Source organism: Ctenopharyngodon idella, chromosome 7 (assembly GCF_019924925.1).
Source record: "Ctenopharyngodon idella isolate HZGC_01 chromosome 7, HZGC01, whole genome shotgun sequence".
Taxonomy (NCBI): Eukaryota; Metazoa; Chordata; class Actinopteri; order Cypriniformes; family Xenocyprididae; genus Ctenopharyngodon; species Ctenopharyngodon idella.
Genome location: NC_067226.1, coordinates 47,132,646 through 47,157,306, shown reverse-complemented (window position 1 = coordinate 47,157,306; position 24,661 = coordinate 47,132,646). Strand labels below are relative to the sequence as shown.

The 24,661-nt window shown below is 37.5% G+C and overlaps 1 protein-coding gene and 1 long non-coding RNA gene across 2 annotated transcripts; one reads left to right on the top strand and one right to left on the bottom strand.

The window, feature by feature from the left end:
- Positions 1-400: 400 nt before the first annotated feature.
- cdh15 (cadherin 15, type 1, M-cadherin (myotubule)) lies at positions 401-24,656 on the top strand. Its single transcript, XM_051901098.1, has 14 exons — positions 401-554; positions 10,361-10,522; positions 10,947-11,102; positions 12,114-12,258; positions 12,508-12,689; positions 12,765-12,893; positions 12,979-13,164; positions 14,661-14,899; positions 16,928-17,070; positions 17,167-17,400; positions 19,601-19,840; positions 19,939-20,084; positions 20,240-20,434; positions 22,080-24,656. Exons 1-14 carry the CDS (start codon positions 504-506, stop codon positions 22,278-22,280), a joined length of 2,409 nt encoding a protein of 802 aa, XP_051757058.1. The 5' UTR covers positions 401-503; the 3' UTR covers positions 22,281-24,656.
- Positions 9,466-11,752, bottom strand: LOC127516476 (uncharacterized). The gene is made up of 2 exons (XR_007930995.1): positions 11,538-11,752; positions 9,466-10,559 (listed from the first exon to the last, which is right to left on the bottom strand). It is a non-coding gene; the product is annotated as an uncharacterized LOC127516476 (long non-coding RNA).
- Positions 24,657-24,661: the final 5 nt, after the last annotated feature.

The window sequence follows — 24,661 nt, the reverse complement described above, 5'->3', positions numbered from 1 at the left end:
TCATACTAGCAATGTGCTAGAGCATGCCAGGATCATGCTAGCAACATGCTAAAACATGCTAGCAAAATGTTAAAACATGCTAGGATCATGCTACATGAACATGATAGTAACTTTTTTTTTACTTTCTCTGAGTAAAATCTTTAAACTTAAAGCTTTCAAACTTATTTTATTTCAGACCTGCCAACATCAAAGTTTGTCATCAAACTTTACTCATCTAGTTTTGCATGTTCTTCTCATTGGAGGTAGCCTATATACTTCTCATTGACCAGGTCGTGGATTTTCCGACCTAGAAGTTCTGGGGTGTGTCCATGCCATGGGAGAGTGTTGTGGGGGCTGTGAGCCCTGCACACATGTGCTGTCACTCAAGCTCCTGCAGTGAGAGAGACGAGGAACGAGAGCTTCTAGTAGACGCCTGTGTCCCTGTCTCATTGCAAACTTTGCTTCAGTCTTGTTGCATCTCCAGTGTTTTACCATTTGCAGTGGTTTATTGGATCAGAAGGCAGATGATGAAGGCAATGGTGGTCCTGGGTGCACTGCTGACCGTTGTGTGTCAGGTGAGCGGAGCTTTACTTTACTTATTAAGTGAATGCTGTGGACTTTAACTCCAGGCCATTTCACTGAACTTCCAGTTGTACAGTGAAATAAATAGCTAAATCTTAATATAATATTAAAAGCCGAGAGGTTGCAATATTCTTTTCATGAGTAATGGGGGGTGATTACTTATGCAATTATTTTTATTTTCTTTTTTTACTATTATGAAATATAATATATATATATATATATATATTTATATATATATATATATATATATATATAATTTGCTGTAGCTTTTTGATATTGTCTTTAATAATTACAGCACGAGTTGCTTAGCACAAATCAAATGTTAGAAATCAAACAAGAGAAGCTGCTGTAATCAGATTATCGTGGTTTGCTATGGAGAGCAGTTGTGGCGCTGCATTGTGCTTTTTTTATTTATTTTTTTTAAGCAACTCTATGTAATTTGATTAGCGTTCTTTTATCTTGTTGGCTAAAGATTCAGTGTTTAAGAAGTGGTAACAGTTTTGACCTTGGGTCACATCTGCTAAAATCATCTTTAGTGGTTTGGTGTTTAGTAATTGATTGTTAACTGGCTGAACTTACTGTACGAGCGGTCAGATGTATTATACAGTCGCTGGAAATGAATGATCTAAACACGTGTCAATTCTGACAAATTGAATAATGACAGATAATGAATAAGAAGAGAAATGCAGCTGGTTTGAAGCTCATTTGACGTTACTGTTTCAAGGCCCCCTTTGGTCTGTCACTGGTGTAATCATGAAGACAAGGAATGAGAATTAAAACAGAGCCACGCTGCCGTAAATATTCGCCACAATCAGTGATCTGAACTGTTTACATTTGCAATGGGACACAGATTCTGAAATGAGAGATTTGTCCTGGAGTTGCACTCATGGTCGAGCTTTCATCATGCTATACATAAACAGCAGAAAGGTTTCTAGTGGCTTGTTATTTATGAGCAATTCAAGAACAATTGCTTCAAAGTTGCTTGGGCACAATATGCATAAAGGTACTTTGGCTTACTTTGATTTAAACCAACCCATTTTCCCAAATCATATAGACTTTATTTTATTTGCTCAGAGTTTGCTCTTTCATAGCTCATTCTGTTTTTGGTTATGTTTCATTTAAGGATCAACTTTGTCTCAAACATTTCTTTAGGAGAAATATAAATAGACAAGAATTAGACGATCCATGAAGAGCATAGAGCTGTAAAGTGAATGTGGATAGCATATCCTTTGTCCATATTAAAGGATTAGTTTACTTCAGAATTCAAATTTCCTGATAATTTACTCACCCCCATGTCATCCAAGATGTTTATGTCTTTCTTTCTTCAGTTGAAAAGAAATTAAGGTTTTTGAGGAAAACATTCCAGGATTTTTCTCCATATAGTGGACTTCACTGGGGATCAACGGGTTGAAGGTCCAAATGTCAGTTTCAGTGCAGCTTCAAAGAGCTCTACACGATCCCAGACGAGGAATAAGAGTCTTATCTAGAGAAACCATTGGTCATTTTCTAAAAAAGATTAAAAATTCTATACTTTTTATCCACAAAACCTCATCTTGCACTGCTCTGCGATGTGCCACGCATGACTTAATCACGTTGGAAAGGTCACGCGTGACGTAGGCAGAAGTACCGCAGTAGGCCGAAAAACTCCATCTCCTTTTTCTCCTCCAACTTCAAAATCATCCGACATCGTTGTTTTACCTTTTTTGTAAAGGCCGTTTGATTTAGTCTTTGCATATTCACTTTGTAACACTGGATCGGTGCTTCAACGTTATTACGTAATGTGTGGCGCATCACAGAGCAGTGCATGATGAGCATTTGTGGTTAAAAAGTATATAATTTTTTTTTTTTTTTTAGAAAATGACCGATGGTTTCTCTAGATAAGACCCTTATTCCTCATCTGGGATCGTGTAGAGCTCTTTGAAGCTGCACTGAAACTGACATTTAGACTTTCAACCCGTTGAACCCCAGTGAAGTCCACTATATGGAGAAAAATCCTGGAATGTTTTCCTCAAAAACCTTAATTTCTTTTCAACTGAAGAAAGAAAGACATGAACATCTTGGATGACATGGAGGTGAGTAAATTATCAGTACAAGTGAACTAATCCTTTAAAATCTCTGACTTTTTAAATCAAAGTGAAATCGAAGAACGAACATCATGTCGAACAAAATCAGACTAAAACAAAGTTCGTTTGGAGTTTGTTTGAAACAGCTTGCCAAAGAGAACTTTCCAGAAAAGTTTGCTCTGGCTGGTAAACACCTTCAAACTACCATTGGTCCATGGTGATGACGTAATAGGTGGGTGTGGCTCTGAGGCTCCGCCTTCTTTGAGGTGTAAATCTTCTCTGGTTCATTTTTTCTGTTCAGTCCATCGAGGTCGGACGTGAGTAAAAACATGAACACACTGGAGAGCTGCTTTATAGTAGAAACTGAAGTTGTAATTCTATTCGAAAGCGACCATTGTCACTGTTTTTCATGTTTAATACTGTAAAGCTTCTGCTTTAAAGCAATATTGTAGAAAGTGATGTATAAATAAACGTGACGCTGTCATTTTTGTTGTTGTGTTTAGTGTGTTATTGAGAGGAAAGCTCGCAGCACATATTTACATATTCATCTAAACGCAACTCTCAATGCAGGATGTTCGCTAACTTAAAACCACTGGTCACGTATTTCCAACTTCTTTTAACCCCTAGGCGAAGAACGAAAAAGAACTTTGCATGGCCTTAAGACATTGTTAAGACCTCTTATGAAATTCATGTAAGATTGCTGTGATAACTCTGCCATATGTACATTTTAGTAACCCTATGTGTTTTCTTTTCTTCAACTGATGTGACAATTAAGAGAGAATGTGCAATAGAGCAAGAAATGATCATTTCCTAATCGTTGTCCCAACTTGCTGATGAATTGATTTTAATTCTGTTCATCAGTGCTACAGGTTCTTTGGTCATGTGACTTCTTATGGCTCTGGACACACTGATAATGTGTGCCACCTGAGATCATTTAACTTGCTAAAATTCTCTGGTGATCAGTGCTGGGAATTCCCAAAGCTCGGGTCCCAGGAGAGGCTTATGTCTCACTGAGAGCATTGAGATTCACACATGCCTCTGGTGGTCTCTTTGAGGGCTTGCTATGTCTCCGCGCAGCTGTTCCCAGATGCAGACTCAACCCCATTTGTCTCACATGGTAATCTCTGCGGTGGAAATAGGAGGTCAACGCTCCCAGGACACGCAATGAGCAAAAAAATCTGTTAATAAAGCAGCCAGTGTTGAGTTCAGCTGGCGATAGTCAGTCATCCTGGCAGCTTTGTGTTCCTCTCAGTCCCAGACACTGATACACATCAATCTGCGCCTTCCTTCCTTGCTTACCTTAATCCTAGATTTGGAAACCATGATGGGACAGTGATATTTGATCATTATAATAGTGATTTCCGGTTTGAATTAGCGTGACATGACAGCATTCTGGTTTTAAAGGGTTCAGTCATGGATGACAGCAGGATCAGTACTGCCTAAAATAAAATAATAGGAAAAAAGACAGAAAGAAGGAGGTGACCTTGGGCACGAGGCATGTACTGGACCTACTGAGGAATGATATGACAGAACGGCCATCTGTGTGACCTGCAACCTCTCGTCCAGCCTGGCATTCTGTCTCTGAGACACAGACGGCATCACACATGTACATGTCACACACACACACACACGTTTGCAGAGATAAACTAAATGCCAAATTTGACATTTACCTAATCATGCTACTAATTTAAGAATTATGAGGTCAATATATACAAGCTTGTTTTAACCCACAAATCTACTTTTACATTTAAAATAACAAATAGCATTTGATCATATCCATGTTCTCTGAATTAGTCCCCATGTAACAAATATTTTTTGTTAGTTAATAAAAACTCGTTCATTACTTGTTAATGTTATTTGACAGTGCATTGACTGATGTTAATAAATGCAATTTTTGATTGTAATAATGTGTTAGTAAATGTTGAACGTATCATTATCTAAGATTAATAAATGCTGTAGAAGTATTGTTTATTCTTAGTTCATGTTAGCTAAAGTAGTAAACCTTATTGTAAAGGGTTATATTAATGTTTTTAATATTTTTAGTAGAATTTATTTATCTTAAATTACATATTATATGTAATTATATTTTTATGAATATATTATTATAATAAATTATTATTTTACATTATGCATTGTAATATGCTGTTGATGTCCGGAGGGAATATTTGTTTTACAAGTTTGATTAAATGATGAAAATATGAGGAAAATATTTTATATTTTTAAAATATTTTAAATGTGAAGGAAAAACAAAACACTAAACTTGGTTAAGGTATTTATCTGACAAAATTATTTACAAAATTACAACTACAGCTTTTATTTTACTATGCAAAGAAAATCAAGAAGCTGACAGGAAAAATCCTACATTGACTGCAACATAATCAGTCATTAATATTTGGTTGGTTCGCTCTTCTTTTTGCATATGTTCATAATTTCTTTGTATGACAGCCTGGACAAAAACGATGTCGGCACAATTTGGTAGGCTTCATTGCGTTATTATCACAAAAAAAAAAAAAAAAATAGGTAACACTTTAGTTGAAGGTTCAATTATCACTATTAACTAGTTGCTTATTAGCATGCATATTAAGATATTGGCTGTTTATTAGTACTTATAAAGCACATATTAATGCCTACATCCCATAATCCTACCATAACAACTACCTCACTAACTATTAATAAGCAGTAATTAAGAGTTTACTGAGGCAAAAGTCGTAGTTAATAGTGAGAATTGGACTCTAATTTAAGACTCCAAGCACAGCTATGTAATATGCTTACAAAATCTGTAACAAATTTTTAATAATATTTAAATAAAGGGTGGATATGTCAATTTTCCTACATCACTTTTGGCCACTACTGTATATCTAAAACACACACTAAAACTAGTTGAAAACTTAGTTGGACACAGATGCGTGGGCCTAATGTGTTCCACACTCACTCAGTTTGTTCTCCTCTTCAGAAATGTAGCATATCTCATTCTGTTAGTCACGCCTGCACCATCAGTGCCATGCTCTGGACCAGCTGACCCTGCCATATGTGTGTGGAGCTTCAGGAATGTCTTACTCTGGTAAAAGTTGAGCTAAACTGGGTTAGATGTGACACAGAGAGCAACAACTGTGTACTGGAATTTTACTAAGAGACCCAAAGGTTACACTTTGTTGGACATTCATAAACCTGTCATGAAATAAAGTGCATGTTTTGGTGGATATGTGAACGTGAGGTTGGGGGTTGCCGGAAAGCCTGTGGTTGGCACCTGCTGTCTCTGGGGGAATAAGTATGTGCTTCAGACAGTAGGGTATTTTCAGCCCTGTGTCACATCAGTGCTTCCGCTGAACAAATGTTTTCACATACAGCTCAGGAGACATGATGGGGTTCTCATTGAAGTATCAGATTTCTACACTTTGTTTCAATGGTTCACTTTAGATATTCTACTAACTATAATAATAACTTTGTGACGACTACATGTCAGTCATTAGAGTATTTAGTAGGTTGGTAGAATGCCTAAAGTAGACCATCGCAATAAAGTGATACCAATTTTGATTTTAAAATTCCTTATGAGAAACAAAAGAAGAAACAAATGTTGAATCTCTCCAGGTGGGCAGTCCGTGAAGTTAGCGTTGCTTCAGATATGAACTCATATTAAACAGCAACTAAATAAAAGACCTGAGAATGTACAGATTACACACTTGTGCATGTCCTAAATGAGGTGAAGAAGTGCATTAGCAGACACACATAAAAGCTGTACGGGTAAATGATAAGAGAAGTAACCAAATGTGCAGCTCTGTTAAAGACATCAAGAGACCTCCAGGAAAAGCCACCCAGAAGACTGACTTCCCACCAACACAATCATTTCAGCCTCAAATATCCAACCAGACATGAGTATTCAGTATTCTGTTGGTCGATATTATGTCAGTATTAGGTTGTTGTTTTTTATTTTTTGTTGTTGTTGTCTTTTTATCTAATTAATTACATGATTACTTAAAGCCCTGGGTATACTTCACTTTCCGCGCCCAAACGAAAATTACGTCATGCGGACGGTGCACGAACGGCCGAAGTATACCCGGGACTGTTAATCACACATCAATTTTGGCTGAGAAATCACCCCGCAAAATATCATTTAAAGTCATTATTGTGTTGGATAAGTAAAACATTGAATCGATTTTACAAAAAATAGCTTTAAAAAGAAATATTTTGATATAACATTTTATTATACGTACGCTTTTAAGGCTACAATGTGGCCATAACACTTTTTTTAGAAGATATAAATCTGAAGTGGCATTTAGGTATATTTACACTGACTTTGAATATGAACGAAAAATGAAATTATACTATGAATCTAAATCCACCAGTAGGTGGCGGCAAATCACTGTCTTAATGAGTGAGTCATTGAATCATTCATTCAACTGAATTATTCAAACGGCTGATTCATTCAGAAATGAAGCAAGTGGCCATCTTTATGAATGAGTCACTGAATCAGTGACTCAATCAATTCGTTAAAACATGCAAGTCAATTAAAAATACTTTTAACATGCTATTTTTTTCCATAATTAATCCACCAATGTTAAATCGGCAGCCCTAGTCAACATGCATAATAGAAAATAATTATGACAATATACACAACATTGCAGAACATAAATTATTTTGCATAAATATTTGAAAACAAAAACGTGATACTAGTCACTTCTGTTGAAGCAGATACTCTCAAAATAGACAAATATCAGTTACCTGATTGATCGCTGTATGATCTATCACTAATCTGAACCAATTTGAATTCACCTAAAAGTGTTTTTAATAACTTGTCTTTTCATGTAAACATTTGTATATTTATTAGTCTGGGTCAGTTCAGAGAAACTGTTCGAATAGTGATAAAATGTAGCTCAAAAGTGACAGTTGTTTGGGAACGGAGTTCTGGAATACAAGAGTAAACACTTCAGACTGGTGTAATGTAGTACTACACAGCAGAATGGAGAATTCGGGCTGCTCTAAGATTAGTGCTCTCTAACAGGGGCTGCACATGCCTGTAATGTCCAGCATTCTGTGTCGGCCTCTCAGAGGCGCGCCGTCAGGAAACACTTCCACCGCTGCAGCCATGAGGAAATCAAAGATCTATGACAGACATTACTGCTATTTAGGGTTTTTACATGGTGATGATTTATTACTGCTTTCCTAAATGGGGTGGTATCTAAAGGCCGGTGCACACTAAGGATGATAACTATAATGATAAAGATATAGTTCTTAAAATCATTCTAAATATAGAAGAATAGCAGCTCATGCTTATAATAAACAGAGCAATATTATTTGCTGGTGTGGAGGCTATTATATATTGTTTTTGGTTGCGAACAGGCCTTTAGACTTTTTGTCCACAAGTTTGTCACACAGGGACCAAAAAGAACACTTAAAGAGTCTTTGGTGAGAACTTTATTTTAGAACTGCAACATAAAATGGTTTAAATCATAAACTTTTTCTTTTATTGTCGTAAAAAAAAGTGTGCTGCTAAAAGGGAAAAGCTGTTAAATAAATAATTTGAAACCAGATACCCTTGTTGAAAAAGAAGTACAATTTAAAAAAGTGTACTTATTACAGAAATAATATACTTAACTGTGAACTGAATGTTTTCTGATAATCACATTAACTGCAAATAAATTAGGATATATTATAGTTTAATGTATAATAAATGCAATTAGTGTGCTTTTTTGACCCACTTAAGCAGGACTTAAGTACGTCTCTATCATTATATAAATATTTTTGCCATTGACATGTGGTAAACAGTAAATTTTGGACCTCTGTGCCGCAGTGTTTTATTACTCAAACTATTTACACAATCTTATTCCTCCCTGCATTTAACTTTGGCAAAATACTAGTTATAGTTTCATAAATCAGTCCTGGTCTGTGGTGAGAATTTTTCACTGTTTGACACACATTGTGTCGGTGTATGTGAGAATTCTGTCACCGTGTGTGGAATTTTGTCACTAAAGCACGTTTAGCAGCTGACCTCTGACCCCGGTCAGGTGCAGTAAAAGAGAACGTGTTTCAGAGTGACAGGCCGTGGGTGGCGAAAACTGAGCCTGTTTCCCTGCTGAACAGCTGCATGAGTGTGTGTGTGTGTGTGTGTTGTATGAGCTCTTCATTTTGGCTGAATATAACAGTGCAGTTGTTAGACCTCGATATATCTGCATGTATATATTTGTGTCAATAAAAGAAAGAGAGGAAAGCGTGAGCTAGGTTCCTCTCCACCCCCACACTGGATTCCGCATTAGAGACGCCGTGAAACACCTCAGCTTCACAACCTCTGAAGCGGGAACAAGAGTCTGAACTACAGCTGTATAATACAATGACAAACTGATATTAACATAAAGAAACACAAGGATTTTAAAGCAATCTAAATGAACGTGGTACTCTAATAGATTTCCTGTAATAGTGTGTGGACCCCTAGAGGTGTGTGATAGAAGTGCAAGTTTGTGAGATTGTGAAAATGCCAACCCTTAAAGAGCACTATTTATAGTATAAATAATATACTTTAAAAGAATATACTTAAGTGCAAACTGAATGTAATGTTATCTGCATGTTATTTACAATTAAATGAAAATGAATTCAATTAAATTTATAATAATACAATTAAGTGAACTTAAAAGTGCTTTTTTGGCCCATTTAAGGAGGACTTAAGTACATCTTTATGTGTAATTTCAATTTAAATGTATATCAAATTACACTACAGTTAAAATTATAATAAAGTAGGCTATTTTACATGCACTTTAGTTTGTTAGTCAACATGTCATAAGTGTATTTTAGATTAAAATACTTTTTAAAAGTCTGCTTTAGTGTGTTAAGAAACAGTCACAAAAGTGTCTCTCTTTATGTACACTGATTTATTTAATGAATGAAGTGCAGTTTTGTAAAAATATACATTTAAGATTTAAAGTACATTAGAGATGCACATTCAATACACTTAAGCACACTTCTTTTTCACAAGGGAAAGCTGAATTAAATAAAATGAAAATTTATAATGTAATATTTCCATGTATGAATGCTAAATATTGAAGTCTCTAACACTTGCTTGCAAAATACTTAGTTTAGTCAGAATAAACAGCACCTTTTGAGTCCTCAATGGAGAAATATTGCTTTTTATGTCATCAGTCAGCAGGGGCATTGTTTTTGCAATTAAATGATGTTATTGGCATAGAAAATATACAGATGCATAAGAGTACATTTACACGACAACGATGTACTTAAAAATGGAAGTTTTTACCTTGCATTACTGAAAATTTTCGCGTACGGACGACAACTTTGTCAAAACGACTAAAAATGCCACATTACTGCAAACCAAAAGTGGGTCGCAAGACCGTTTTGAGTGGTTCGCAGAGTGTGTGGTCAAAAAGAAACAACAACAACAATAAAAATAATTAATTGTAAATGTTTTTTTCTGAAACTTTTATTTTGAAAGACTAGTAATAATAGCCATACTTTATACTGTTATTCATCACTCTTAGTGATATTCTTCGAATTTATGTTTATGTTAAGAAGGACGGTACTTGTGTGCATGTCAACCATTTTTGAGAAATAAATTAGCTTGGTTCAAATTCCTTAATTTGGGTCACGGCTTCATGACCATGGAGAAATGTGGGTCCCATGGCCAAACCAGCTGAGAACCAGTGGTGTAAACAGCCCCTAAAATCTGCTGTAGATTGTGCGTGAATGCCGCAGAAGAGCATCAGATTCTGATCACTGAATGTGTTCTGTTGCAGGTCAGCAGCGGTCAGGTGAAGCAGAGCGATCTGAACCCAGCTGTGCTGAACCCATGGAGACACAGGAGAGCAGGTCCACAGGTCAGGGTGAAGAGAGACTGGGTCATTCCACCAATCCGAGTCTCAGAAAACAGCAAGCAGCTCCCTGAAGATCTGGTCCAGGTAAACAAACAATCCTCATTAGCTGCTCACTGTAGATCTGAAAAAGATAGTGTGTAAAAAGACACTTTACATGTTTACTAGATAATACTCATTGAAGGTATTTAAAGAGGCAATGTCTTTTTAAAAACATAACTATCTAGTGAGGTAATGTGTACTACATATACAAAAAAAAATACAAACTATACAACAAAAAGTTGGAACACAGTATAATTAATATAGTCGCAATTAAATGTTGTTCTTAAATGCACCACAGGGCATATTGCTCCATTTCAAAACTGCATTTATGTAAACCATCCAAACAAACTGATTGGTAACACATGGTAGACTAAATATCTGTTAAAATATAAAACGCTATCCTCACACTCTCTAAACAGATCAGCTGTTTCCCATACAGCTTTAACATGTTCCATGTCCACTCTTGCAGATTAAATCCGACAAGGTTTTCACCGGAGAGGTGATATACAAGCTGGAGGGACCTGGGGTTGACCAGGACCCCAAAGGCCTCTTTGAAATTGATGATAAAACAGGTTGGATCAAGAGCAAAATGCCACTGGACAGGGAAAAACACAAGAGTTTTAAGGTAAACATGTTTGTTGAAACTGTTTTTATCATTAAAGGGGCTATATATGTAAACATTTTCATGTATTAACCGCTTTTTTATTGACAATGTGTGAACAGCTTAAAAAAATGACACCTTCCGCGACTTCATAGGTTGTCTATGAAAGCCTGTAGACCGATTTTTATGAGAAGGACTCGGGTCGTTTTTGCCGGGAAAATCAAAAGGATGCGACGGTTACGCGCGCTCCCGAGAGCCTATCTTCCGTTCTACTAGGACACATGAAACGAATGCTTAATGTTCAGGATAATGTCGAAAGAGCCATTCTGTACTGTAATGTCAATGTGTCATGCAAAGAAAAGGGATTAATTCAAACTATATTCTCACGTAGCCAGATCTATATAGTCTATAGTCTCAAGTACACTTTATAATCAAACTATCAACAACGTAATTAATTACCTCATCTGTCGACATGGTGCCAGTGAATCACAGAGCTGCTGCAAACATATCCACATCGCTATGATCAGATAATTTCTGAACTCACCGCTGTCATTTTTGTTGTTTATTTTGTTATTGAGAAGAAAGTGCGCAGCATATATTTACATATTCATCTATTCTAAACGTCGCTCTGGATGTTTGTTAACAGTAGCCTATATTGCTGCAAAGGTATTTTCAAATTCTTTTTACTTCTAAGCACAGAACAAAAATGAACTTCGCCGTGACATGAGGTGATATATCGGGGTCTTGAGTCAGGTTCTGTCTCGTGCACGACTCACGAGTGCGAGCGCAAGCAATAAGTTGTTAGCTGCAGTTCACTTAATGGCCACAGGGTGTCGCCAATAACAAGGGTTTCTGAATACAATATAGCCCCTTTCTATTACATTTTTCACAATCCTGATACTGTTTTTCTCCAGATTTAAATTAGATTACAGATTTACAGTGTGGTCTCAGACATACTGTATCTCACAGATAAGAGACTCTGTAATGAATCATGTGATATTTCTGAATAACTCCATACACGTATAATATCCCCAGCTCAAAGCCTTTGCACTCTCACCAAGTGGAGAGAGACTGGAAAGTCCCACCACCATTGAGATCTACGTTCTAGATCAGAATGACCACAGGCCTGAATTTACCCAGAAGGAGTTCATTGGCACTATCCCAGAGTTCTCTGTTCCAGGTAACGTGTACAATATAATGTAAAAAATTAGACCAATTTTATAGTACTTTTATGGAGCTTGACAGTCATGGTCACCATTAACTTTCATTGTATGAAAAAAAGAACAGTCTGGATATTCTGTTAAATATCTCCTTTTGTATTCTATTGAAGAAAAAAATGTGAGGGTGATTATTTAAGTAATGTAGTCAGACTTCACATGCATGAATGGAAGTATCGTATTAACCTCGTTATGTGTTTCTCTGTGATCAGGAACTTCAGTGATGCAGGTGACAGCAATCGATTCTGATGATCCACTGACAGAGAACGCCGCTCTGAGCTTCTCCATCATTGGGCAAGAGAGTAACCCTCCCAACAGCATTAACAAGACCATGTTTGGCATTAACAACAAAACTGGAGTCATCTACATACGAGATGTGGGACTAGACAGAGATGTGGGTAATTTTAAAGAGCATAGACAAAAGTAATCTGAAGAAAGAAAGCGGTAACATGCCCTGCTGTGTTGTCAGGTGGTGCAGTCCTTCAGGCTGACTCTGCAGGTGGCTGACATGTCTGGAATGGGTCTAACCTCCACTGGTCGTGCCATCATTCACATCTCTGACATTAACAACCACGCTCCCAAATTCCAGCCTACCGTGGTATGAGACCAATTGAAAACACGCACAGTCTTTGATGTTCACCTGATCTGTTTTCTGAGCTGTTGTTCCAATTCTGTGACCGCAGTACAACATGTACGCAATGGAGAACCAGCTCCTCGCTGAGGTGGGCCGGGTCAATGCCACAGATAAGGACCAGAAAGGTGGAGATAACTGGAGGATCAAGTACACCATCAAAAAGGGAAATACTTTAGGACACTTTGCCATCCGCACAGACCCAGTCTCCAACCAAGGCATCATTTTTGTGGTTAAGGTGAGATTACTGCCACAAATAGGGTAGATTAAAGACTGTGGCCTCTGTGGCTCACCATACACTCTTAAAGAAGTCCTTGATTATGATTTCACTTTTTTAACTTTAGTTAGTGTAATGTTGCTGTTTGACCATAAACAACACCTGCAAAGTTACGACACTCAAAGTTCAATGCAAAGGGAGATATTTTCTTTTAAAGAATTCTCTGTTTAAGAACTACAACAAACGGCTGGTAGGGACTACAATGATGCTTCTTCCCGGGTTAGTGACATCACTAACCCTAAAATTTACATAAACCCCGCCCCCGAGAACACACAACAAAGGGGGTGAGGCCATGTTGGGCTGCTTTAGAGAAGAGGACGAGTTGTTGTAGTAGAGTGTTGTTGACATGCCGTCATTTTACGCCGGACTGCTTCACAAATGAGGGTCAATTCAACGCTGGATTTGCACAAAAGAGTAACATGACGGCACATGCTAGTCGATGAGTTGAATCAACTCCACAGCAACTACATAAATTTATCCACTAACCATTCAGAAACGTCCAGTTTCATTCTAAAAGTTGTAACTTCTTCCTGAGTCTCTCCATCAGTGTCGACTCCGGTTTGAACAATGTAAGGCTGAACACCGTTACTGACAATCCTCATTTTGGCTGCGTGAGATTCTCCAGCTTTGTTGTTGTTGAGCAACCAAAGTGCGAGCTGTTAAAGCTCCGCCCTCTTCTGGAAAGGGGGCCAGGAGTAGCAGCTCATTTGCATTTAAAGGGACACACAAAAACTGCGTGTTTTTGCTCACACCCAAATAGAGGCAAATTTGACAAGCTATAATAAATGATCTGTGAGATATTTTGTGCTGAAACTTCACAGACACATTCTGGGACACCAGAGACTTATATTACATCTTGTAAAAGGGGCATTATAGGACCCCTTTAAAAATGAAGATTCCAAAAGGGGTTTTTCACAGCAATGCCATAGAAGAACCATATTGGGTTCTCCTTTTTTTTGTTAGTGTAAGAAACAGTTTAATAATCTAAAGAACTGTTTTCCACTATAACAAAAAACTTCTGTGTAATGGAAAGTTTCTATGGATGTTAAAGGTTCTTCATTGCCAATAAACCTTATTTAATGTTTGAAAGGAATCAAAATGAGGCTGTGAGGGAAAGAAGTACAGTGTGCTCAATGGATTGTACTGTTGTTTAACAACATACTGATTGTCCATCCAACGAAATGACTTTCTGGAAAAAAAAAAAATCAGTAGACAATAAGTTGTGAGTTGTGCAAATGTGCAGAAAGATGGTAGTAGAGAAAGACTACATTTTTAAAAATGTACATTTTGTCATTGATTTAGAGCAAACTAGTTTATCGTACACTCAACATTTAAGGATTCAAGGTTCTATTTGAGTGTTTATCCCTCCTTTTCCCCATCCCATTCAGTGTGTGAATGTGTTTGTATGTATTATTTGTAGACTATATTTCAAACACAATGTCTCTGCTCTCTTGCAGCCTCTAGACTATGAATCGCAGGCAGAGTACCAGCTCATTGTAACAGCAGAGAATGAAGTCAGCCTTAAAGCCCCATATGAACAAATACACAGTGCTACAGTCACCGTCAGAGTGATGAATGAAAACGAGGCCCCGGTCTTCCATAAAAACCCCATTAAAGTCACTGTCGCCGAGTCTGTTGTTCCCGGTACTGTGCTGGTCTCAGATATTGCTCATGATCCAGATAATGCCAAGCTAAGGTGAGGCTCACTTCTCTGAAACATTTCACCCACATCACATCAATACCATACACACGTTTATACTGCACAGCATGATGAATCCATGTTAGCCCTGGAACAGTAATCTTATCATTTCTAAGCTTGACCTTAACCTGAAATTGTAGTAAAAAGTTAGATTATTAAGAATCTACTCATACAAGTTATGAATTCAGGAGCGTGTGCTCCTTGGGTAACCCTTGTGAAAAAGAAGTGCACTTAATTGTACTGAATGTGCATTTCTAATGTACCAATCTTAAAAGTATATGTTTTACAAACTTTACTTGCAGATACTACAATATTAATAAAATATTGTAAAAGGCCACTTAAGTGTTCTTAAAGAGAGTACACTTTCATGACTGTTTCTTAACAGACTTAATAAAAAGTGCACTTTGTAATAATGTCAATTTAAAAGTTTGTTTTAAATAATCATTTTATCTATTGTCATGCTTTAAAGAAGTACACATTTTGATATTTAAAGCACTGTATCTGTCTGAAACATACATAGCAATGCTCTAGCAACTATCCAGAACAACCTAGCAACCCCCTAGCAACCACCCAGAGTACCCTCGCAACCGCATAGCAACATCCTTGCAACCACCCCAAGTACCCTAGCAATCGCATGGCAACACCTTAGTAACCACCCAGAATACCCTTTAAACCACATATCAACACCATAGCAACTACCCAGATTACCCTTGCAAGCGCATAACAACACCCTTGCCACCACCTAAGTACCCTAGCAATCACATAGCACCACCCTAGAAACCACCAAGAATACACTTTAAACCACATATCAACACCCTTGCCACCACCCAAGTACCCTCACAACTGCATAGCAACACCCTTGCAACAACATAGCAACACCCTAGCAACCACCCCAAGTACCCTAGCAATCGCATATCAACACCCTCACAACCACCCAGAATACCCTCAAAACCGCATATCAACACCCTAGTAGCAACCACCAAGAGTACCCTAGCAACTGCATAGCGACACCCTAGCAACCACTACAAGTACCTTAGCAACTGCACAGCAACACCCTATCAAACACCCTGAGTACCCTAGCAACCGCATAGCAACATCCTAGCAACCACCCAGAATACCCTAGAAATCGCATAGCAACACCCTTGCAACCAACCAGAATACCCTTTAAACCGCATATCAACACCCTAGCAACCACCCAGAGTCCCCTCACAACCACATAGCAACACCCTAGCAACCACCCCAAGTACCCTAGCAATTGCATATCAACACCCTAGCAACCACCCAGAATACACTTGAAACCGCATATCAACACCCTAGCAGCAACCACCCAGAGTAAACTAGCAACCGCATAGCAACACCCTAGCAACCACCCGAGCACCTTAGCAACTGCATAGCAACATCCTAACAACTACCTGAGTACCTTAGCAACCACATAGCAACATCGTAGCAACCACCCAGAATACCTTCGAAACCTCATAGCAACACCCTCGCAACCACACAGAATACCCTAGAAACTGCATAGCAACAACCTAGCAACCACCAAGAGTACCCTAGCAACCACTCAGAATACCCTAGAAACCGCATAGCAAACGATTTTTCTGAGACAACATTCAAACTCTGAGCTTTTAAATCTGCTTCAAACTTAAAACCTTCAAACTTTTTAAACTCTCTCTCTCTCTAAAAACTTTGACCATATTTCAAAGACAATACAAGTAGTTTTGAATTACATATAAAGATGTACTTAAGTCCTACTTAAGTGGGTCAAAAAGCACTCTTAAGTTAACTTAGTTGCATTTAATATAAATTTAATTTAATAAATTTTCATTTAATGGTAAATAACATGCAGATAAGTGTCTGAAAACATTACATCCATTTTGCACTTAAGCATATTCTTTTAAAGTATATTATTTCCGTAATAATTACTCTATGCTAAAGTGTACTTTTTCCACAAGGGAAAGCTCACACACATTAAGCCTAATCTACTGTATGTTACAGACACACTTAGGATTGTGTGTTTTTGTTCAGGTTTGAAATCATTCAGGATCCCGAGGGTTGGCTTGCTATCAACCATGCGAATGGCCAGATCACTGCCAGAAGAACCTTCAACATCCGATCTCCCCACGTCAGGAACAACATTTACTCTGCCGTCGTGAAGGTCACAGATCAGGGTGAGCGCCTGAGACCTGAAAACCGAAACAGCTGATCACAAAATAACCAGTGTGGATTTGTTTGAATAAAAATAGTGATGATACCTCCCTTTCCAGATGCAGATGGCATCTCTGCAACAGCGACTCTGGAGGTCCATCTGTGGGAGACCAATGATTACCCACCAGTGCTGAGACCCTCGAGTGGGACCGTGTGCAGTGACCGGGACAGAGATAAACTGGGCCTGCTGCTCAGTGCAGTGGATGAGGACATGTCCCCTCAAGCTGACCCCTTCACTTTTACCATCGCTGACCAAAACGTAGCTGCCAATTGGACCATCATAACTTTCAATGGTAAAACATAAACATAATCTATATGTATTTGTACCCTTTGTATCCATCTTAGACTAGTATGACAGTCCATCCTGGGCCTGGTTGGTCCGGTTTATGCTAGTTTGGTGCACATTCATAGTGAGCTGGTTAACCAGCATGGTCTTTCTGGTGGAACTGGTTGATCGAGGTTGTCTTGAAAATCAAAGGAAATCTTGATTAAGCTAGTTATGTAGCCAAATGACTGGTTTAGTACTTGTCTGGATGTTTTATTGGTCTAACTTACCTTTCCTGTAGAGTTTTGCTCCAACCCTAATCAAACACACCTGAATCAAGGGCTGAAATCGCCCCCTATACCCTTAGATAGGGCACTATTTGAGCGGATGGCCATTTGAATGGTGTCCGTAACCAGCGTTATCGAGCGTGCTCATTCAATCCCACAATGCACCGCAATAACGAGCGTACAACTGATGTACGCTCAACGGCTAGAGAATACCCATAATGCACTGTAAGAGTCGCGTGTTGAATGAATTCCCGTGTCTCGCCAGAAGATGGCACCCGCAGCTGAATCATCCGCTGGTCCAATGTGGGTACAGCGTAATGTTATACAGGTATAAATTGATTATTAAATTGTTTAATTAAGGTTTATAGATGCTAGTTTCCATGACAGAGTTCAAGATAAATCTTTTCATTACTATGTTAAATCATTATTGAACAGAAAGCACAAACTATGCAAAAGCGGCAGCCCTTCAGGCGCACTCAGTGTTCGAATTCACTCACTCGGTTTCATTCACTCCCTCAAGTGAACTATATTAGTGGACTAATGTAGGGAGTAGTAAAGAGGGTATAGGGGGGCGATTTCGGACACAGCCAATGTCTTCAGGATTAGCCGAAAGCTTAGGAAGCTGATTTGTTGCTTCACAGACAGCATTTTTTCACAAAGGTTTCTCACAAAACTGATTTCGGACAGACTTCTGAGGCGGCGTAACAGTCTGATGAGTCTAATGAAGAAAATAGAGAGAGCTTTGGTGATAACTAAACAAATATTTACAGTTGTAGGACACATTTCTCAATACTTAGGTCACTTTTTCAAAACTCTTCATGCTGTTCTACTTTCTAACTTTCAGCAGTAAATTTCACATCCAAAATGCACCAAAACACTTTATTCATGTTCAAGTTTATTTACAAAGCACATTTAAAAACAACAAATGTTGTACCAAAGTGCTGTACAATCAAGTAAAATGCAATAGACACCAGAATCAAACAAATTTAGGAAAGTGTTAAAAGAACACGAAAGTCTAATAAAACATTATAAAAGATAAAACCCTATACATGTCTCCAATCGCCATTATTCCATAACACTAGCTAAAGTTTCACCCAACAAACACACACTCATAAAACACTAACAACATGCAGCATTATGCAATTATTTATTTTGTAAAATTTCTTTATAAAACATGAATGACACTGTCTACTGTTTATAATTCACTGCAGTTACATGATGTTTTTATTTCAGTACAAAAGTTTCCCCTTTTGTACAGATGGTGATGGAATTGAAAGACTAACATCTGTGTAGGTGTTCAGATACATTCATTTGTTTTGATAGTATTTCATTTTTCTAGATTCAGAATATATTTCAGTATGGTATTACTGTAGAAATGTAGCAAATTGCTGTCTGATTCAGTTTTGAATTGTTATAGTATGTAAACGTGTGCAAATTGGCCAGTAGGTACATCGAATTTTGGGTTGTCTAAGCAAGAAAAGAATTAATGTAATTTGACAGTAGTTATTGAGTGTATTTTGTGCCAAAGCAATGGAAAATTATCCAGATTTTAGCTCACATAGACTTCAGTTGTACTCGCTGTGTGAAGAGTTTTGAGAAATGGGTCCCAGAGATTGTACAAAACTGTCACGATCATAGGATTCAGACATGCCTTGTTGCCTTCCTACCTCCGTATGCTGCCTGCGGTCGCAGCCCTAGAAAGTTACAGGCAGGCGAGTTTGATTGAGGTTGAAGCTGAACTCTGCAGTGAAGTTGAGAAACCCTGCTTTAGAGCAAACACAGAGCTCTCTATCCTGCAGAGTTCAGCTCCAACCATAATGAAGTTAATCAAGGTGTTCAGGGTTACTGTTGGATCAGGGTTGGAACTGAAGACAGAACTGTTTACTTTGATTTCTAAGACCTTTTGTTTTCTCTTCTGTCTCTTCACATGTTCGTTACCAGAGACCCATGCCATTCTCCAGCCTCTGATAGACATCGAGAGAGGCGAGTTCTCTATTCCTGTGGTCGTGTCAGACTCGGGCTCCCCGTCACTTTCCTCTAACGCTCTGGTCAACGTGACCGTTTGTCCCTGTGACAGTTTCGGTGACTGCAAGAGCTTCACCGCAGCCATCTTTGGAGCCAAAATGGGAATAAGCTTCATTGCCCTTATGATTATTATAGGAAGCGTTGCTTTTCTGTTCTGTAAGTAAACGCTGTATTTATGTGCATATGCCTAAACACCAACAAACCTGATGAGCTGTAGTATATTTTGCTGTAATAAAACCTGATTGTGTTTTCAGTGCTTCTTCTTCTCGCCGTGGCGGTGAGGGGCTGCACAAGGAAGAACATTGGAAAAGGAGGAAGTCTGCTGGTCGGAGCGTCTGACGACGACATCCGAGACAATGTCTTTCACTACGATGAGCAGGGAGGAGGAGAAGAGGATGAAGTGAGAGCAGTGACAACATTTACGACATTTTACATGCAGATACAGTCTAGATACTTTTCATTGTTCTCAGGCAGCAAAGTTTAACAAACTTTATTTGTGTTTTGAAGTGAAATGGGGAATGTCCTGAAATATCTACCGCTGTTTCTGTCCAATAGGATGCATTTAATATCGATTTTCTGAGGAACCCACGTGACATGGTTCCTGCCCCGGCCTCATTTTTCCCACAAGACTGTGGCCTGCCCAGAGGAAAACAACCTCTAAGGAAAGACGCACCCCATAACCTGCCGTCTCCTACATATCCACGCAAAACCCCCGGAGACCCAACCGACATAGAAGAGTTCATCAATGTTGTAAGCCAGTTTTCTTTAATAAAGAATAAATCCTGCTGTATATTAAGTGTCTTTAACTACTAATATGTACTAACATTTGAACTTGATACAATGCCCTTATTGTGTACATACATACATAAAATTCACTTTTATAAGGTGTATGAACACAGGTGTGTCCACAGTGTGTAAACAACCAACCTATAATGGTAAAAAAATCCACCTACTCCTTTTTTTATAATCCCCATAAATCATAAACAGTCTCTCCAAATGAGCTGTTCCAGATTTAAGAGTAGGAAGAAGCTCCGTCCACGACTGGTGATGATCTGCCCTATTAGCTTAGCTCCTCCCCGAGTGAGCCGTACATAGTCCGCCATTTTATTAAGTTTAATATTAAGTTTAAGTGCAATAAAACGTGTAAGAGAACTTAGTTTGATACTCACTTTGCCAGAGTATCCAAGGCACGAGTTGTACAGGCTCTGCCCTCTTCTGGAAAGCAGGGGTGGGGAGCAGCAGCTCATTTGCATTTAAAGACACATACACAAAAACAGCATGTTTTTCCTTCCACTCAAAAATGCCCATTTACAACATGCTATAATAAATGATCTGTGGGGTATTTTGAGCTGAAACTTCACAGACACATTCTGGAAACACCAGAGACTTATATTACATCTTGTGAAAGGGGCATAATAGGTCCCCTTTAAACCTATAGCCATACCACCAAACGTGTCCTAACCTCACCCGTATCCACCTCAATAGCAGCACAAGTGTTTTGCAATACATCATCGACACAATAAACATATTGTACGTACAGTTATTGGTTACACTTTATTTTAAGGTGTCTGTGTTACAGTGTAATTATACATTTAAGTACTGAGTAATAATAATTAACTACATACTTAATTTAGGATTTGGTTTAGCGTTAGTTGCATGTAATTATGCATAATTTATGGTTACAACTATAGTAACTCCATGTAACGTGTAACAAGGACACTAAAATAAAGTGTTACCCAATTTTTTTTTTAATGTAAGTACATAGTAGTTAAAGAAATCCTAACATAAAGCGAAATAAGATTCAGTCTGGAATATTTGTGGGTAATTCACAGGAAAATTCCATTTAATTAGAAATGTTTAAAACTGAATTTAAGAAATAATGTGTCAATACTTGCAAAGTATTATTAGTTATTTATCATTACTAATCCAAACTAAGTGTTTTAACTGTCAAAATAAGTTACAAATTGAATATTTAAATCATTAAATTCTGACAAAAAAAAAGGAGAATTTAATTCAAATGAATTAAAAGCATTTTTTACTTTATACAAAAATTAAGCCTTTTTTTCAAGATTTACGCATTACAATTAATAGTAAAATTCCTTCAAATTGAATTGAATAATCCTTACATATTATAAATTAAGAATTTTATTGAGTCAAAAAAAAAATAGAGCTTAATAAAACATTTTGTATAATTTTTTTTTCACTTCTTTAAAATTCTTAATTCATAATATGTAAGGATTATTCAATTCAATTTGATGGAATTTTACTATTAAATGAAATGTACTATTAATATAAATTTTTTTGAGTGTATGACCATAAAAATGCAATGAAGATAAATGCACACATGTAAATTGTCTGATATTCAATTTTCCCCTTTTCTGCTTGACCTCAACAGGGCCTGGACGCTGCTGACAATGACCTGAACGTCCCACCGTACGACACAGCGCTGATTTATGACTATGAGGGCGACGGCTCGGTCGCAGGCAGCCTCAGCTCCATCGCCTCCATGGGCTCAGATGGTGACCAGGACTACGACTACCTCAACGACTGGGGGCCGCGCTTTAAAAAACTGGCGAACATGTACGACCCACGTTAGACGCCAGACTGACTCTTTCATTCAAGACGTCCAGACACTCTCATACATGCATGTCCTTCAAATCTCCATGCAAACACATCTTCTATATGAGAGAGTGCTCATGATGTACATTATTAATTATTATAGATAAATGGACTATTTATCCCCCAGTGATAAAGGTCATCAGTGTTAGAAGAGAGAATGCACACACTATGTCCCTTTCCTTCTGGATCAGTGGATCTTCGTAATGATGTGACTCACACATGGCTCTTACTGTGAAAACTGATTAGACATGGTGCAAAAAGGGATGCCTTGTTCATAAAATGTGTGTCATGTCCTTGAGGGATTATTTTAGCTGATGACCAATACTGAGGTTCGCTGAGCATGTGGGGTAAACGGAAAGAATTATGCACCCGAAAATGATCCACTTATTCACTCATATCCGTCATTCTAAACCCATATGACTTTCTTTCATTCATGGAACACAGAAGGAGATTTTTTTATATTTTGTTGAATTTCAGCTGCTCTTTTATATATACATATATGCTTTTATATCTGCTCTTTTTTATGTATATATACATACATACTTATTAGGGGTGGGCGATATGACCAAAATCTTACATCACCAATAACAAAGAAACTAATTACAAGCATATAGGAAAACAAACTACAATAGACACAAAGACACAAATGAAATAGACCTGAAAAACTTCAAGCACTAGAAATAAGAAATACTTGTATAAAGTAATCAAATGTATATAAAAAAAGACTGCATAATATTCACTGTGTAAATTAAATATACAATTATTCTTATTAAAGCTACAAAAGTGATTCAGTCAAGAGCAGTGAGTGACATTAATGACACAGACGGCAGCAGGTTTATTAGGCTGCTGTCACTTTAAGACCAGATGCACTGATTTAATATAATGTTACACATGCGCTTTTTCGCAACTGTTTACATTCACTAAACACATAAAAGACTGTGTTTATGAAGATACTTGCAAAGACGGACATTTTGACACACAAGTGTTTATTTAACCTTTCAAGCCCAATTAGATGGCAAAAAGAGCTCAGTTCAGTCCTCACACTGTATGAGCAGCAGCTTCATAGAGGCCATAGAAACGATAGTCCAAAATCAAATTTCTACCAGTTAATCATGTCTACCAGTATTTCGCCCAACCCTAATATACATATATACGCAATGAAAATTCCACATTCATGTAGTCAGATATGATAACACCAAAGGACATTGGTTTAAGCATGTAATGAATAATGAAATGGCAAGTTTGAATATGAGAAAGTGGCAATGAGATCTTTTAAATCCTATGTGATTTAAATAAAGCGTGTTTGAGCCAATACAGGCGATTGGATTGCAAAAGTACGGTAATCAAAGGATATAAAGAGAAAGTAAAAAAAAAAATAGTTTGTTAATCAATGGCAAAACACCATGTAATACTGCAGATGCCACGTCCTCATCTGCTCCTCACAAAAAAGCAATCATAGACTTCGTATATTGCGCACATGTCGGATAAACTAGTTTTATGGAAAAGAGCAGCTTGGAAATTCTGCTACATATATTCTTGTGTGTTTTAATGTGAGAAAGAAAGTCATATTCCTTAAAAAAAAAAAAAAAAAAAACTATTGATTGTTCAGTAATGTTTTTTTTAAGACATTTTAAACTTGAGAACTTTTGATCAATTGTTCTTATCTCTTGTTTTTTTATATATAAGACTAGTATACTGTGTAATATATTTGCTTGTAATACTATTTTTTGCAATTTAACTTCAAAAGTAAACCCAAGACACGTGTAAATTTTAGGAGGATCTACTGACAGAAATGCAATATAATATACATAACTCTGTTTTCAGTGGTGGTGTATAAAGACCTTACATAATGAACCATTATGTTTTTTTTTATCTTATAATGAGCCATTTCTATCTACATACACCACGGGTCCCCTTACATAGAAGTCGCCATTTTGCGCCGCCATGTTTCTACAGTAGCCCTAAACGGACAAACTGCTCTACAGAGTGCGTTTGCTTGACTGGCTACTCTCTGTTGTCTCAGAATCTTTGTCCTGTGTCGGCCACCGTAGCTTCTCTATATTGCAATTCGCAACCGCACCGCTAGATGCCGCTAAAATTTACACACTGCACCTTTAAAGAGCCTTAATATTAGTAACACTTATTGTCAAATGCAGCGTAACAACGTTTGTACATATTTTTGTTTTCACCTTCAGGAACACAAGTTTTTCATAATTACATAATACCTATTATTATTATTTTGTTTTGTTTCTCAATTTTGATCTACATAGTTTTGTTTTTAATATTTATTTCATAAGAAAAATTGAAATGCTGTCATTATCTTTACAGTTATGAATAAAAGCTTTGAACGATGCCCGT

Coding starts and splice junctions, on each gene's coding strand:
- cdh15 (XM_051901098.1), top strand. CDS start 504: ATGATGAAGGCAATGGTGGTCCTGGGTGCACTGCTGACCGTTGTGTGT. Junction 12,259..12,507: donor CCCAGAGTTCTCTGTTCCAG/GTAACGTGTACA, acceptor CTCTGTGATCAG/GAACTTCAGTGATGCAGGTG. Junction 17,401..19,600: donor GACCATCATAACTTTCAATG/GTAAAACATAAA, acceptor GTTCGTTACCAG/AGACCCATGCCATTCTCCAG.